The sequence below is a fragment of the Phoxinus phoxinus genome (assembly GCF_949152265.1).
Source record: "Phoxinus phoxinus genome assembly, chromosome: 21".
NCBI classification, from domain to species: domain Eukaryota; kingdom Metazoa; phylum Chordata; class Actinopteri; order Cypriniformes; family Leuciscidae; genus Phoxinus; species Phoxinus phoxinus.
This window is the reverse complement of record NC_136896.1, coordinates 10,247,525-10,265,692: the sequence shown is the minus strand read 5'-3', so window position 1 is coordinate 10,265,692 and position 18,168 is coordinate 10,247,525. Positions and strand designations below refer to the sequence as shown.

At 39.0% G+C, this 18,168-nt stretch overlaps 1 protein-coding gene across 4 annotated transcripts in view; it reads right to left on the bottom strand.

Moving 5' to 3' along the window:
- Nucleotides 1-3,023: 3,023 nt before the first annotated feature.
- Nucleotides 3,024-18,168, bottom strand: part of vti1a (vesicle transport through interaction with t-SNAREs 1A) — a 123,055-nt gene continuing 107,910 nt past the window's right edge. Inside the window, exon 8 of one of the 4 annotated variants that reach the window (XM_079595506.1) lies at nt 3,024-3,988. In XM_079595506.1, coding sequence (XP_079451632.1) covers nt 3,895-3,988 — 94 coding nt within the window. In that variant the 3' untranslated portion in view covers nt 3,024-3,894. The remainder of the gene's footprint in view (nt 3,989-18,168) is intronic. The other 3 variants (XM_079595508.1, XM_079595505.1, XM_079595507.1) reach the window with 3 other exon arrangements.

Below are 18,168 nucleotides of genomic sequence, written 5' to 3'. Positions count from 1 at the left end.
GATAGTAAATCAAGCGCAAGTGCCCATCTCTGCCATGACCGCAGTGGGTCTTTCCTGCCTCCTCGTAGCCTGTTCTGTGATAGGAGCTAATCAGAGTCTCTTTCTCACTAAAGGCCTGCTAGCTGAAGTCACTTAGCAGGGTTAACGTCAGGCATAATGAAATATTAAAGTCTGTCTGTAACTGCCACTATTGTTGCCCCTTGGAATAAGATATAACCCATTTTTGACAAGTTTTCATCCTCCTCACATAGAAGACACTACACGCAAACCAAATCAGCTACAGAGAACAGGGTAATGAATAATCTATTTCATATTCCAAAGGCACCCGCTGCTTAGAGAGAGAGAGAGAGAGAGAGAGAGAGAGAGAAAGGAGGGAAGGAGACAGGGAGGCATAGAGGGTGAATGAAAAAGGATGAAAAGAAAGGAAGAGAAAAAAAGAAGGGAAAAAATAGATGCGGCAGATGATACCGCCAGCCAGCCGAAGGCGTCACGTGACACACCTAATGTTTAAATAATAAAAAAGGGGATATAAACAAATCATTAGCCCCCCCAATGGTTGTTTAATGCAATTTCTTAATGAACATAATAGCCACAACTAATAATGAAAGAAAATAAAAACATCTAAAATGGGCCCCAACTTATCGTCAGCGCTCAATTATTTCCTTGTCAAGTTGTTATGATTTAATGAGCCCCAGTGGGACTGACGGCTGTCAGTCAGCTCTGACTTTTTGACACCATTACAACTTCAAATAGAGCCGCAGCCACGCTGCTTTTCCACCAGCCACACGCTGCTGAGAGGATCTGACAGGCCCAAGTAGAGAGAGAGAGAGAGAGAGAGAGAGAGAGAGAGAGAGAGAGAGAGAGAGAGAGAGAGAGAGAGAGAGAGAGAGAGAGAGAGAGAGCGAGAGACAGATAACGCACACACACAGATACTGAGCCAGCAAAAGACACCAACACACATCCAAGTCATTACATGCACAGCCGACTGATGTCTCGCATACACACTCGCAGGTGTGGGAAACCAACGCGTGGCTCCGCACACGCATGCGAGGTAAACAAGGACAAACAAATCTCATCGCTATCATACTTAAACGCACACTCTCTTTCTCTTCGCCATTTGATGCAAAACCCAATCACAGAGGTCATTATCTGATGAGGTTTGTTAAACTGGCGGGATTCAGCTCCCCCTCATCCTTTCTCTTCCTTCCTCAACTTAATGATAACTCTCAATAGGTTGGCCCCACATGGGACACGCGGAGCCGCACTATTTTGTTGGCCATTAATTTGCCGCTTTGAAGCCATAGCTGTGAAGTAGAGGCAGAGAAAACCCCCCACCAGGCTGCTTCCAAAATAAGACAATCCACCGGCCTGAAACAGAATATCAAATGCCGTCTGCCTGTCTGTCTGACGGTCCATCTGTCTGTCCGCCAGGCACCTCGATTGGCCGAGGTGTGCGCGCATGCGTCACATGTGACAAGGCTGTTGAGGGCGAGGTGATAGGAAGAGCTGTGGCACGTGTGTTAAAACCTAGTTCCAAAACCTAATGAGTCGCCTACGTAGGCCTCATCACAGGAGCACTCCCCCAGTGAAGGCCAAGAGGTGAAGGCCTAATAATATGCTGCCTTTTAAGACACCTTCTTTGGCCAAATTTTAAGGCAGCATCCTTTGTGAGGAAAAAGAATTCGCAGAATGCAATGTGACAACTCTGGAAAAAATGCAAGATGAACTAAGAAAAATGTCCATTATATAGCGTTTTTGCCTTTTATTAGGATAGGACAGTATAGCTAGACAGGAAGTGAGGTGGGAGAGAGGGAGAGGGACGGGATCGGGAAAGGTCTACGAGCCGGGACTCGAACTCGGGTTGCACAGCGGCGCTACATGCACTTGCCCACGAGGCTATCAGCGCCGATATTTTGGCTGATGTTGATAAAGAATATAATCGCTTCACAAACATTGATTATTTATGTTCTGCATTGTAATTAGTTTAACAGTATGCTAATAGCAAACTTTAAACGGTTTAGCTTATAGCTATACTTCAAATAGCTTAACTTCAAAAAAGGACAAACAAAATTAAATGTTGATAAACAATATAAAAATATATAAAAAAAATATACATATAAAATTGATTATTTGACTTTAACACATGCCATTAGCTTAACAACATGCTAACAGCTAACTCTTTAAAGTCGACATGAAATGGAAGTTGAGATAGTCTTTTCTTCCCTAATGTGATGTTTATGCAAGTGAAATGGCTTCTTGAACAAGACGTGGGATGGGACTTGATGTTGTTTGACAGCGTCGCTGAATAGAACCATTATTTTTTTGTTAAACATATTGCCATTAGCTTAGAAACGAGCTAACAGCTAACTCTTATTTTTAAAACAATTGATCGTAGACGGCAAAGCGAAATGTTGCTTACAAATACATTCAACTAACAATCACTAACATTGATTATTTGTTTTTATGCTTAACACATTGTTATTAGCATAGCAATACCCTGACAGCTTACTCTTTTGTTAAATAAACCGATTAACAAAATAATGTTAATTATAAATATAATCGATTCACTAAAATCGTTTATGTGACTCATTTGCAACATGTATCCGACTATATGTTTGTCATTAGCTTGACAGCAAACTCTTACAAATAATTTTTTTGTAGTCTGTTCAAACTTGCTGACTAATAAGTAAAGGGTCCCAAATCAGTCATTAAATCAGTGATGCTGCTTCTGACGTCAGCTGCCTATGTAGGCATTAGACATCAAGGGAACTCCCTGCGTTTCGGGACTGAGCCAGAGTGTATGGTGATACACACACATAAATATATAAAAGTACACAAAGGAATCCTCACATAAATGACAAACTAGCTGAAATGAACTAATAGCACATAGTCATCTTTACCTTCTTTCTTCTACACTAATACCCAAACAGCAGGTGAAAGCCTGGAGCAGACTCCCAAATTTCGCATATTTCCATACTGATGCTTGCTAGTTGGGTCCTCCTATAGGAATAATGAAGCACATTTGCAACATTGCACAGTAGAGACAAATTATGTGCTTTTAATGTCAAACATTAATGGCTAAAACAAATTCCAGATAAATTGAAAGAAAGATACAGCGAAAAATACAGTACAATTCATCTGAAATGACAAATAAATACAGGAAATACATTTCTTATTAGTACGACTGACTACAGTTACTATCATGCTGTCAGATTTGATTAGTAAAGGTAAGAGTGGACATGGATATTTTCTTGTTCAAAGCAGTCCTGCTGGTTTAACTAAACACATGCGAGGTCTTTGCTGACCTTAGAGGAACAGCGTGAGAAGCTACTAATCCTGGATGAAGGGGGACTGAGAGACGGGCGCGTGACCTTTGGGCTGTGTGTAGTGTGTGATTCTGCACCGTGTGCTAAATAGTACTGCTCCGGGGGCCTTGCCTTGTGTACGGCTCTCTCACACACACACATATACCTGATGGATAGGATTTTCCAGTACCTTTTGGCTCTCATGCCCTTTTCCCGCCTACAAAACCCTCCAAAACTAAACATTAAACAGCAGGTTATGACATAGGTTGATGTTCGTCTTCCTGTTCTTCATCCATCTGATGTTCTCATCATGGTCCTTGTGTCCACACATCCGTGCCGGGTTTCTCTCTGGGTCGGTAAGTTTTAAAAGTAATGGACGCAGCATAAATATAAGGAGAGAGAGAGAGGGTAGACACGGTCCCGCTCCGCTCGAGAGCAGTGAGGAGAGGCCCCCTGTCACTGCCCACCAGGAATGATTCATGTGAACAATTTGTCCTAATTACTCCAGCCCAACACTTTTGTCACTATTAATCTTACACACACGCTTGTACACACTCACACATGCACGCATAGGGCCAGTCAGTGGAGATCAGTGCCCTCGCAAATTGAAATAGATGGCCAAGACGATGGTGAGGAGGATGATGGCGCCCAGGATGAAGACCAGGACACGATTCTGAATGATCCTGTGGGTGAGGAGAGGGAGAGATGGAGAGAAAGAGAAGACAAGAGAAAGAGATTTTATGTTAAGGACATTAATTGAGACAGCAGTTAAAACTACGATTTAACATCTTCACACAAAATAACATGCATGTGATCGAGTACATGCCTCGCATCAAAAATTAATGCACTTAACTCGATAAACAGATTTCACTTCAGTCAGATCTGTCTAAAAAAACAAACCCAAACTATTGTGCAAAACATGTCACACGGCAAGACAACTTTGCCTTTTTCCTCTCCATCTGTCTGCAGACACGCTTAGAGCATTTATTTCTCTCTAAAAAGTAAAAAGTGTAGCTTGTGGCATTCCTCCAGCTAATGAAATTCACATATTTACTGAAGGAATTCTCCATAAAACTCACTTTTTTTCCTATTATCACATGACCAAACAAAAAAGGCAATTCGTGCCTGCAAGACTCCAGAGATTCACTCAGTAATTCACAAAAATCTACAAATTAGTTGCATATTTATTTATTAAACATATTATGGCCAATTTAATTGTGATTTCAAGTTTAATTCACAATAATGGAAAAAGAGTAACATCATTCAGCATCATTACTCCAGTCTTCAGTGTCACATGATCCTTCAGAAATCATTCTAATATGCTGATTTGCAGCTCAAAACACATTTCTTCATTTTATACAGTTTACCATCCATATCATATCATATCATACAGCAGAATTTTTCCCCAAACAGAAAATGCAGAAAAATGTCTGTCTGCTCAGAACTACAACAAACAAACTCTTTGAAAAGTGACAAAGTGGGTACAGTGAGGGTGAGAGCAGGAGTTGAGACCCTGGGATGATCTCTCGGGGTGAGTTTTTGTCTCCAGTGTCATTCCTGATAAATGACAGAATTATCCCATGTGCTGACATGTGGAGAGAGCAGGACCACTGTCCACTCCTATAAGCAGGAGATGAATAACTCACACACACCCATTCATCACCACTGCAGCCGAGCAGCACTCTTCCCCATCCAAACACACACACACACACACACACACACACACACAAGAAAGTTACAATACACACCTCAATGCTGCTGCACAAAACTGACTAGTATTCATGTGTTTATGCTCCGATATGTTTATTTTGTTACGATAAACCATCAGAGGCTTTTTTTCACCGCACTGACGAAAGGTGAGCTCTGATTGGATGTTGGGCTGGCATAATTCATAATTGGGAGTGCATGCTTGACGGAGGACATTAATCAGAGCATGTTTAGCAAGGCCAGATCTCCCACATGTCTCTTTAAATAACATTCATTATTTACACTGGCTATACACACACACACACACACACACACACACACACACACACACGTTAGGTTATGGTATCTTCGTGGGGAATTTCCAAAACATAATGTTTTTTTATACTGTACAAACTGTATATTCTATCCCCTAACCCTATCCAGCATACCCCACCCCCCCCCCCCCCAGCCCACCCCACCCCCAAAACACGCACACGCACAGGCACACACACACACACACACACACACACACACACACAAACAGACAGACAGACAGACAGACAGACAGACAGACAGACAGACAAACTCCAAGCAAGAGGAAAGACTGTTCATGATGTTCAGAGATGTGCTGGTGTCTAAAGGGACAGGAAACAGCCGTGGGAGAGGGACGAATGGGAATTCTTGGGTCTGTATAAAGAATGTGTGTTAAAAGATGATAGGGCTGATTCTGTGCTATGACCCTTACGTATTTTCCAGTTCCTGTTAATCACTATTAAGATAAAGTACACTATTCAGAATTTTCAGGTCAGTACATAAAAAAAAAAAAAAAAAAAAAATGCTTTCAGCAAGGAAACATTAAATTGATCAAAAGTGTCTACAAAGACATTTGTTATGCTACAAACTATTTCAATTTCAAATAAATGCTGTTTGAACTTTCTATCAAATAATTCTGAAATAAATGTGTCATGGTTTCCACAAAAATATTAAGCAGCACTACTGCTTTTAACATAGATATAGATACTAATAAGAAATGTTTCTTGAACAGCAAATCAGCATATTAAAATTATTACTGAAGGATCATGTGACACTTAAGACTGGAGTAATGATGCAAAAGAAAATATGCTTTGCCATCACAGGAATAAACTACATTTTTAAATATATTAAACTATAAAAAATTATTTTGATCAAACAAATGCAGCCTTGATGAGCATTAAATACTTCTTCCAAAAACATTGAAAAAAGTCTAACAGACTACTAACTTTGTATATAAACTGATGAACATTACTGTCTTTTGACATATTGTAACCATGCATTTATAAAATCAATAAGCCAATTGAAGCTGTTCTGCACAATGATTCCACCCTGGTAAAAAGGGTTTAGGCAGGATTGTCATTTACTGTGTATTTTAAAACAAAACCTCCAGAAAATTCATGGACTCAAATCAATTTCAACTAACCTTAATTTTCTGACCAAAACCTCAGCTGTAGATTTTTGACTGAAGTGCAAGAGATTAAATACAGTGTGTGTGTGAGTGGATCAGGGGCCAGGCTGAGCTGTTAGCAGTAATGTAGATTAATCTGCCTTTGGTAAGGCTGCTCTGACAGGCCCTTGAGGGTGGGCGGAGAGGCCCCGGGCAGCCCCACATCCAGAGCGAGTGAGTGAGTGGCCCAGTCATCACAGAGAGCAGCCACGCTTCCTTCACTTCAACAACACCAGGCCTAAAAACACTCTGAAAAAGACACTGGAAAGTGCACAAATCTATTCACTGAGATCCGTTGTAATTTGAGGAACATGTTTGGGGAAGTAATTCCTCCTGTCATGTACGAGAGCTTAAATACTCACTGATGGAGGGGAACTTTTGTCTGTAAACTTTAAAATCTTCCCTTATGGCAGTCCCTTTCAACTTCAACTAAATATAACCACGAATGGATCTCAAAGAACAGAAGAACCGAAACACTATTTGTACACCTTTTGCACCTCTCTCAGAACCAGTCTGCATACTTGAGAGCCAAATGATGATGTAACTGACTGTTACTAAACAATCTGTCCACAAACAAACTTGCCACATTACTTTCTTTGTTTCCTTGATCTTAGTTTTGAGAACACATTTTTGACATTCAAAGTAATTCAATTGTAATCATGTACTCAAGTAATTTAACTAGTATAATGAATATGAATATATATATGAATATATATATATATATTCATTACCTGTATATTTAAATAACTTGAGTACTGGGCAAATGATGCTGAAAATTCAGCTTTATCTTTGTCACTATTTTAAACAGTAATAATATTTCATAATATCACTGTTTTTATTGTATCAGATCGAAACATGATTCTCACAAAACTGTATTTTCTGCTTGCTTTTCAAAAAAGGACACTTGGAGACTCCAAAATGACACCAAAAAACTAAGTGATATAAGAAATACATATAATTCATAAATGTATGCACACCTAAGCACCCATAAAAAAACCTACTACAGTTCACGGATCCATTCAGAAATACTAAACACAGCAACATACACATGACAAATCAAAACAGTATCCTGAATGTGTGTGTGAACAATGTGAATGTACTGAAATATGTCTGTGCATACTGTGTGCGATCACTGCATCAAGAGCGCACACACACAGTTCCTCATCCATCAAAACTGGTTTGCTTTATCCAGTCGAGAAACGTAGTTTGCGTATAATCTGGCAATACAGCCCAAAAAAATCCTCCCTCAAATCTGGAAACGGACCAGATTGGAAACTACAACAGGAAAAGGGGCATTGGATACTTCCGTGACTAATCTATGGTTCCTCTACCTCCAGTCTCACCGGGTTGAATCACATTAAGGGGAGGACAGAGACAGAGAGGGCAAAATAAAGGTTATATCTGTTGCCTGTTTGATGGAGGTTCTATCCCATGCTGAACCATGTCTGGACAGAACAGAGCAGGACCCATCAAACCGCATCCATCCTCTCTGTCAAACACATGACAGAGGGCTGGAGGAGACCTGTTCATGTTGTCACAGCTCATAGCTCAGGGTAAACCTTCTTTTACACGTTCACTTTTTCTGTCTCTGTCTAGCTTAGGTCGGAAAAAGAACCAGGGGCTCAAAAATGCACATGTAAAATCAAATAAATAAAGGTTGATTCAATGTAGCATATAAAGTAAAAATCATAACATTAAAACTTCACTGACTCACAATCATGTTCAACTAATATTAAATATTAAACACTTCAAGAACTCACACTTGTTAAATTGTAAGCAGAATTACATGTACCAATAGAAATGTATTATGTCTAGTTGGGCCAGAGATAAGACTCTACGCAGTTCAATTCCCATGCTGGAATAAATGAATTTATGTTTTTTAATGAACCAAGTCAAACTGTAACTCTGGGTAGATCACATTTGGTTTCATTTCATTGACTTGATTAAACTCACTCAGCAAAACCTGTTCACACACTACTACTGCAAAATATCACCTAAAAAAGGTACAAACTATAGTAATTTAAGTATATTAACAATCATAAATTAAAGAACACTAATATTTCAATTTGGGGTCGGTTCAAAATTTATTTATTTTTTGAAAGAAGTCACTACTCACCAAGACTGCATTTTGATTAAAAAAAATACAGAATAAACAGTAAATATAATTGTCTTTTTAAAATATATTTCAAAATGTATTTTTTAAGTCACGCTGAAGCTGAATTTATTTTCAGCAGCCATTACTCCAGTCTTCAGTGTCACATGATCCTTCAGAAATCAGTCTAATATGCAAATAATTTGGTGCTGAATAAATATTTCTTATTATTTTCAATGTCGAAAACAGTATACTTAATATTTTTGTGGAAACCTTGATACATTTTTTCAGGATTCTTTGATGAATAGATCATTCAAAAGAACAGTATTTACAGAAGTAGTTTTTTTTGTAACAATGTAAGTGTTTACTATCACTTTTGATGAATTTAAAGCATGCTTGCTGAATAAAAATATTATTATATTATTTTCTTTAAAAAAAAGAAAATAGCGTATAACTTTACATGTATTATGTGAAGACAAGGGCGTCCACAGCGTCTGTCCCAAATACTATACAAAAATCTGTAAATTAAAAGTTTTTCTTGTTTAAGAATAACTAAAAAGTTGGATAAAAGTCATGTTATGTCAGCAATAATCAACAGATGTTCACCCCATTTTTTAATTTGTACATTTTTTATAAAAGTTGATCAAACCACCTAATTGTTTTTGTTTTTATGGGGGTGTATGGAACCCTCAAACCCCTCTTCAATTTAATACCCTTCAGTTGAGAATCTCTGTCTTAAGCACACTGTGACTTTCTCAGTGTGAAGCTCACAAGCCAAGCACTATATGTAAGCAGGCACTGCCAAAATAACTCCTTCCAAAACCAGCAGACAAAATTAAACTGAGTCAATTGGGTTAAAAACATAAGTCTAACCTCAGAAGCACAACGCCAAAGAATGAACGACTGTGTGTGCGTGTGTGCATGTGTGTGTGAGAGAGAGAGAGAGAGAGAGAGAGAGAGAGAGAGAGAAAGAGAGAGAGAGAGAGAGAGAGAGAGAGAGAGAGAGAGAGAGAAAGAGAGAAAGAAGGAGAGCGAGTTCAAGCTACGAAAAGCCCATTTATCAGTGGAGGTGGTAGAGGAGACAGAGACAGATGAAAATAATGAGGAGTTTTCTGTCAGGAAAGATTTACAAAATCGTACCCGCGTTATTAAAATTTAAAACCTTTTTCCCCTTCTTTCCCACTATTTTTTTTTCCTCTCTCGTACACTCTCAGTTCCCCTTATTAGTAGCCCTAATGAGGGCAATGGTACACCTCTACGCCTGTGTGTGTGGGGGGAGGTGGGTGACGGAAGTTTACCCCATTTGAACACCACCACCACCCAAGCACCACACACACACACACACACACACACACACACACACACACACACACACACACACACACACACACACACAATCATCCCAAAACAAAACATCCCCCTCCAAACTCTCAAACAAAACAAACTGAAAACAAACACACATACAGTCTAAAACCTGCATTTTTTGTCATTTAAACCTCTTAATAAACAGCAAGTTTTGGAAGTCTGAAACAATTAAAACAGTGCAACGTACAGTAATATGAAATAGAAATACTACATATAGTCACTAATCATATAAGCAAATTTTTGACTAACTTTCACAAATTTGAGTGTGCATTTTCTTTTGAAGCCGATAAAAGGAATCGCTGACTGTGTGAGTGCTCTGTATTTTCTTTTTTTAACCACATCATGTATTACACTGCACTGGAGCAAGACAGAAGCAAAAGAAGTGAAAGTGGGAGGAGAGTCAGCAGGATCAATGTGTTCACTAATGGTCTGACTGATGGACATGATTCTCTACGTGTGTTGGTGCGGTGAGGAAGGCCTGTGGAACTGATCCTGTGTTAGAGTGTGTGATCACACTCTAACAAAGATAAATGTTTTAGCAGGGCTTCTCAGCTGCCTTACTGTACTGTACATGTCAAAGCGGCCTTTAAACCACCTTACCTGTCAATAGCTCAGAGCTTTAGATGTAATAAAGACAGGCAATAGCGTTCTTTTGTAGTCGCTTTCAGAGTGACGTAGAGAGTCAGCATTAGCAACTGTGATGGAGCTAGCAGCTGTCAGTGAGAACTTGACTGAAGGGTGATTTTGAGATTTATGCAAATGGTACAATTATGTTTTTACCAATTAAATGACTTTGTCAAAATGTTGCCTTTTTAACATTGAGACATTGGCCAATAACTGTTCTCACAACCTGGTAAATTTAAGGGTGCCCTGTTTTCCAATACTTTTATTAATATTTTTTTTAGTAAATAGTGTACAAATGTCTCTAAACATCAGCACTGGCTATTAAAAACCTATTTAAAAAATGTCATGTTCAGTACATGGGAAGAGCACGAACAGGAGGGACTTTACAAGACTTTTAAGGCTTAATCAAACACACACTCTCTCACACACACACACGTGCGCGCGCACACACGCGCACGCACGCATACAAGAACACCAGGGGCAAAAAACGGCATTTAATTGCATGTAATTGACTTAAAAAGTCCCCAGCACTGTGTAATTCCCAAAAGAAAAACAGTAGTTTGCCCTCCAGAGCATTCTGAAACGCATATACACACCCACACACACCATGGCTACTTTAACAGGGCTGAAGTGTATAATAGAGCCGTTAAATAGGGTTTTATTAGCGTGATTATGGGGTGGTGGAGCTTGCTACAGTACTCTTATCATCTGGAGCTGGACTCAGGAGCCGCTCCGATCAGTGAGGTCTGACTGTCCTATCACGCACCGTTGTGTAGATTCAGGTAGAATATCACTGAACTTTGGTTAGCACAGATGAATCTTGAGATGTTGCCAGTGCTGCGACTGTGAATGCCTCCTAATGATTTCACTCCATATCTCTCTTTCTCGCTGTCGCCGTGTCTATCATCAGAACGACACGCCGCCTGTGCAACCCACTCATGGATAAGTCTGCTTCTTAACATGGATCAACAAACTAAGACGAGTGTAAAAGGTTATAAAGGGAATTGCTGAAGAGAGAGCACCAACACACAGGCATGAATATTGTACACATACACACAGGCTGAGACTGGCAAATCACACGGCCCCGTTCAACTCGTAGCGCTCCAACTCTGAAAGACAAACGAGCTCCTGCACATTTGGAGCAGCCCATGTGTCGGGAAGCTGTCTTTATGAGCCACACACACACACATACATAACGAACACTTCTACGCCACACACTCATGTATTTTTTATTGCCCAGCTAACAATCTGACTAGAAACCTAGACTGGGATTTTAGACCCCTACAGGAGGAAAGAGGGAGGGATGGAGAGTGAGGCTAGGAGAGAGGAAGCAAAACAGAAGATGAGTTCAGAATCAGGTGCTATTTAAAAAGGTTGAGACGGAGAAACACTTTGTTGGCACTATTTCCTAGAACCGCTTTTGCTCGCAAAAGATTCCAGCAGCTGTAGCCTGCTGTCGTGGAGTGTCCAAGCGAGATTCCCTGCTCCCTCTAATTTTGCGGTAGCCCGGGCTCATTCTTCTAAACTGGCACTCTGCCAACTTAGTAGCACTCTCTCGATTTCTGTTCGAAAAGGAGTGAGCTGCCTATACATAAACAGTATTTTAAGTGAATTCCAACATGAAAGATACCTCAATATGGACAACCTCATTTCAAACTCATTAAATAAAAATGTATATAAATCAAATAATTTTTTTTTTTTTTTTTTTTAAGAATTCCTTTTAATCTTTTATAAAAAAAATGACGAAAATCTAACCTTTTATTGAAGTAAAATAATTGAAAACAGTGGAAAATCTCTGAAATATGTTATTTTTTAAATGTTATATTATACAATTTAAAATAGATAAAAAAATAAAAGTTATTTTAAAATTGCATTACATAATATTACCTACTGTTTTACTGTATTTTTATTAAATTACTGCAGCCTTATATATATTTGTGTTTGCTTTTTCATTTTTATGATTATCACAATACTGTATTGTTACAGTAACTTACCAACATGTTATTGTCAAACTCCACTGAAATTGAAAGTCAAGACTGTGTTATATAGCTGCCTATATAGTGTCTGCCTAAGAAGTCTAGGTAGGCAGCTCACTAGGTTCTGGACCAGAATTTCTTTCTTCTTCCAATTCTTCTCCATCTCTGTCATTCTAGGCTTTTTTTTTTTTTTTTTTACTTTATCTCACCACTTTCTTTTATTTTATAAAACTCTGGAATCTCTCAATTTCATCATTCCTCACTTATTTATGCCTTTCCTTTTTTTTCTCTCTATCTCTGGTTAGAAGGAGGGTGTTGATGTCAAAACGAGGTAGCGGATTAGTGTATATCTCAGGAACTTTCTCAAGGAGGGCATGCCTGTGCTTCACCACAGCCAATAACAAGGCAGTAAATATTATGTCTGAGTCTATGTCATGGGTAAATGTGCCGAGGCAGCAGTCAGCGTACCACTACTAATCCTGATTTCCCAGCACCCAATGCAGGAAACTTCAGAGAAAACAGAAACCCTCGCTTGGCTGCTCAAAGTTCTCCCAGAACCGTTGCACAGGTAGGTGTGCCTATTTGAAATAACTGGGAATTTTGAGGTTGTGACAGATATACTGTACAAGCATTGCATTAAAATGTTTTTTTCTTTAGGCTGTCGGGACCTAACCTCTCCGTGAACTCAGCACAGGACACGCCACTGGTGAGGTTCAATGGACCAAACCACAAGCAAACAAGGTTTCAACAGGCTATAGATTGTATCTGTACTTGGAAACATATCACTAATTCCTGCTTTTGAAGACTTCCAATCTTTGACATCCTAACATCCCAACTGCACATTACTCTTACATTTTAGTCACTAGCTAGACAAATTAGTCTTTTTAGAGGCGCTTACAGAAACATAAGATAAAAACGCCCAGGTAAAGCAGCACTGTCTGTAACTCCTGACGCAGTCCTACGCTCTGACCTACAGTACCAGGCTGAGCAGGATATTGAGACTTACTCGCAGTGTAATACGATCCCTCAGCAGCGCTCCAGGTTGACTGTGAATACAACAGCATTTATAAAAGCGAGATAAATTACTTTCACACAATTTGGGCGCGCTGCTAAGATTTCCGACAGAAAAGGTGGCTGCATTCCTTGAGGGAAGCAGCTGGGGATTGTATTTCCAGGCTTGTTGAAAGGGTGTAACACTAACCATGGAACCATGGGCCTCCAAAACTATGATGCTCATAAATTTTTATTGTTTGTTCAGTATTGAAATCTCATTAGAACTCATAAATCAGTGGTCTGTGTTGGCTGGTGACTTTAATGGAGAGCAGAGGAAAAAGGAAACGAAAGAAAGGTTGAAGTTCTGGACGCTCTGTGTTGGGCGGGTCTGACCCGAGGCCATAGTTTGTAACATCTCAGTGTTGTGTTACACTAACAAAATCTAGTTATGAAGAGACAGACAAATAGAGCAAATTTCTAGAAGAAAAATTTGAGGCTACACAATTTCATATAATTTTATGGACCTTTTTTTTAACAATTTTTTACCATTTTACAACATTTTCTGGCATTACTCAAAGTAAATTCCATACAACACTCCAAGTTGTTACTGTTTTCCCCCAAAAAAGTCCAGAGACATGCTCTTTCCTTTTAATAACAAGCAACTTTACATAACATCATGCCGACATGTTTAGTTTAGCTAGAAGCCAAAGTAATAATCTCCACTCCCTCTAGTACATCCATTCACCCGGTGTTATTCTCTACAAGACCAGTGATACACATACCGCAAAAGCGATCATTTAGAGCATGGGTGTAATAAACTAATATTTATTTTATGGCTGTCAACATTAACATGTAAATGTGATAAATGATATACGTTTAAATATGTTAACACCCTTTTTTAATATGACATCCCAACTGTTCTGTTTGATTTCTAAAAACGAATTGGAAGCTGACAGCACCTGATCAGAGTGCACACATACAAAGGCCCTAGTGAAGCACTTGTTTATCTGCAAATGATGGAGAACTAATGAAAACACATTAGGGCTCAAAAATTAAGATGGCCCTCTGGCCCAAGGCCACTAAGAAAAGTTTTGAAAAGTTTCACTTAGATTCTGGTAACGCAGATATTGAAACAACAGAAAGCCGTTTACCGGTAATTTGAAAGTGCTTCTGTGTGAGCTGTGCTGCATATATTGTCATACTCTTGACAAAAGACTATGGATCTTTTTTTGCTTGCAATATTTCGCCAATCTGACTACACCTTAAAGAAGGAGCCAGATGTGAAGTTACGACAATGGCGGAAGGTAACTTACTCAATATGATACGGAAGAAGAGGATTTCGAAAGTTCGTGGCTACTTTTACGAGCCGCAATATAGCGAAGAGTAGCTGAGGCTGATGGAGGAACAGGAGGCGTCGGCGGTTTCTGCAGCCGAGGCAGACGACCTGCAAGTCGCGGACGAGAGATGGTGGTGCCTGTGCGGACACAGAGATAGAGTCTGCTGCAAAGAATTTCAACGATGCCAATTACTCCTGGACGAAATCTCTGAATCAGACGAGGACACGGACGTTTGTTTTGTGAACCATCCTAGTTCCGCATCGCATGTTCTGACTGAACATCCTAGTACCATGCAATAATTCACCATTTCGAAAGAAATACAAACGAGGAGTAATTCACCAGAGTTTGCCAACTAACTTTAATGTTTGTGTGAAATTAATTTCAAGCTCTGGTGGTTAGCTAGCTTTGTAGATGGAAGAGTGATTTATCTGATAGGCGGATACCTCATACGCGCCGTTCTGGATTAGTGGGAGTGGCTTGCGGAGCTTTGCAATGTGGTGCATTGTGGGAGATGTTGGTTTTTAATACAAACGCGCCCTAAAGTTACTTTCTGTCTTTTCTCGGTCAAGAAGGCACCAAATTCTAAAATTATTTTACATTTCGACAACATATATGACCCACTTTCAATAAAGATTAATGTTCCCACGGGTGAAATGCTCCTTTAATAATAAATGTAAAAAAATTTTTTTAGAGTACAGAGTGCTATTGATGAAACTGTTGAGTGTCATCCACACAAACCAGCAAACATAATTACATGTAGGCTTATTAATTGGTTATCTATGAAAATATGTGTTAACTATGAAAATAGTTACTGTTTGAAACTGAAAAAATCTAATTTACAACTAGATATTTCTGAAAATATATTATGATACAAACTCAAGTAAAAAAAAATATTGCTCGCTGCTGCAGCCTTGATCTCAAATTGCTACTGATTTGATACTGGGCATCAGTTTCAATATGAAGCCTGACAAAAGCCTGTGGCGTGAATTCACATAAACAGGAAATCTGTACCATGTAAAAGACATAACCACGGCACTGCATGTCTTCAGAGCAGAGCGGAGAGACCATCATATGTGTGGCCAAAGATTGAGTGCAACTTGAAAAGACAAGGATACAATCAGGATAGGTTGGGGGATATAGAGAAGGTTATGCTTTTGAGAGGGAGCCTTTCAAATTCCTATCCAGAGGATAAAAGCTCTCAGGAAACAGCACTTAATCAGCTCAATGCTTCAGCTGTCCTTGCCATGCTGTGTCAGGGGAGTCACAGAGAGGAGCATCGGGTGTCCAAGATTATTCGCAGAAAAACGAATCATGTGACACCAGATTTCAATGCAAAGGCACCTGGAATGACGACACAAGCGTGGTTAATGAACTAGCTGTTAAAAACGGGGAGAGCGAGGGAGAGTGAAGAGCAGACCTTTCCAGCACCTTCTCTCTCAAATAAACACAAACTTCAGCCTTGAAGCTGTTGTTGTGTTCCACTTCTATCCTCAGGTGATTCTGCCTGCATGAGGATGAGGTTGCACTAATGGAGAGATGGGAAAAATAACATTAATAGGAAAAGCAAAGCCCATGACTTATGCCGCTGCAAGGTCGACCCAAAAACAACAACAAAAAAACAAAGACACCCAAAAGACAGATGGAGGGAGGTCTGACATTTGAAGATTGCGATGGATCGAAACATTAAAGATAAATAAAATAAAATACATTTTATGAAGAAATTGAGAGTGGTGCCATTATGCTATATAGGTTGCCATAGTGTTGCTATGAAGTTGTGGGATGTTAAAGTCAGTTAAATAAAAAGGTAGAGCAGTCCAACTCAAATCAGAAAAGAAAGACTGATTATCCCTTGAAAAATGTATAGTTGGTCAAATTAGTTCTTAAGACAGTCTTAACATAGTGGCTAAGTTTATGCAACTGGCCACAGCAGGTCTGTATGATATTTTATGTGCTAGTTATGGTCTATAGGATTTTCCAGGAGGAAATACGATGTTTTGAAGTCTTCCTGGGAAGTTAATAATAATTATGATGTCAGGAGCTCAAATAATTTTGGTTGAAGCGAAATGGCGAATATAAAAAAATAAATCATGTTTTCTACTTCTACAAATTGATGAATAATGAATGCACATAATTTCAATCAATTTATGAATTAATAAACAAATAAACAATGTATTATGTTCTATCATAATTGTACAATATTGTATTTTGTACTGAAATGTAAATGTTATGGTAAATAAAATAAAATAGTATTTTCATACATTTCAACAAATTTACAGTAAACTACAGATCCACTGCAACCATCCTGTTTTTTCACTGACACAACAAAGAAAATCCCAAGTTTCCCCCTTATAATTATGATATTGTGATGGCATTAATGTGCCTTTAACTGTGCCATCTTTCAAACTTGACTTAAATACACCATTAGTAATACTGAATGAGCCGCATTGGTATCATTAATTTTTTTTTCCTCTTTCAGGAGAAGCTTTTGTTGTGTATAGCCTGCATCGTACTCTCTTCCAGAAGCTCCATAAAATGTTGAGGTTATAATATTCAGGAAAAGTGTTAAAATAACTTTTAACCACTCAAGTTCGTCAGCCTAAGGACAAACTTTTCCTGGGGTGGAAAAAACAGTGACAACACACTACCAGGTCTCGCCAACTTTTTTGTGTATTATGTGGGCGGGGATTATTTAAATGATGAACATTATGACTTCATAAGATCCGGAAAAAGTGTGTTGTAGTCTAAACGAGCTGTTCGTTGTAGTTCTTGAAAAGTGGATTCTGTTAAACAAAATATCTCCTTTTGGTGTGGACTTTGAGCTTTGTAACCTTGCATATATTTTTATGCAACAAACAGCCACATTACACACTAAATAAAGTTGAAAAAATAAAAAAGCATAATAGAACCCCTTTAAAAAAAACTTGCTGTGTTTTTTTGTAGAAAAGGTACATCGCCATCTTGCTCCGATTTAAGAGATTTGAGCTCACCTGACACCATAATTACGACTTCCAAACTCATGATACAAACTCAAGTAGTGATACTGGAATAAAAAATTCCAGTGAATTTAAACTCAGTCTGCTGTCAAATAAACTGCCCATTTCTACACCAGTTGAACACCAGCTCATGCTGCGGAGAATCTTCCTCACAAGCTCCTGCAGCAGAGCTTCAGAAACCAGTGTCATCCGACATCTTTCCACTTGACACTACAACAGGGGGTTTAGTCACTTTAAATAATCCATGCCGTTCCATTAAAATTGCAGACCCTTCTCTTCCTCTTACAAAACGTGTAGAAGAAACTCGTCCCTGGACT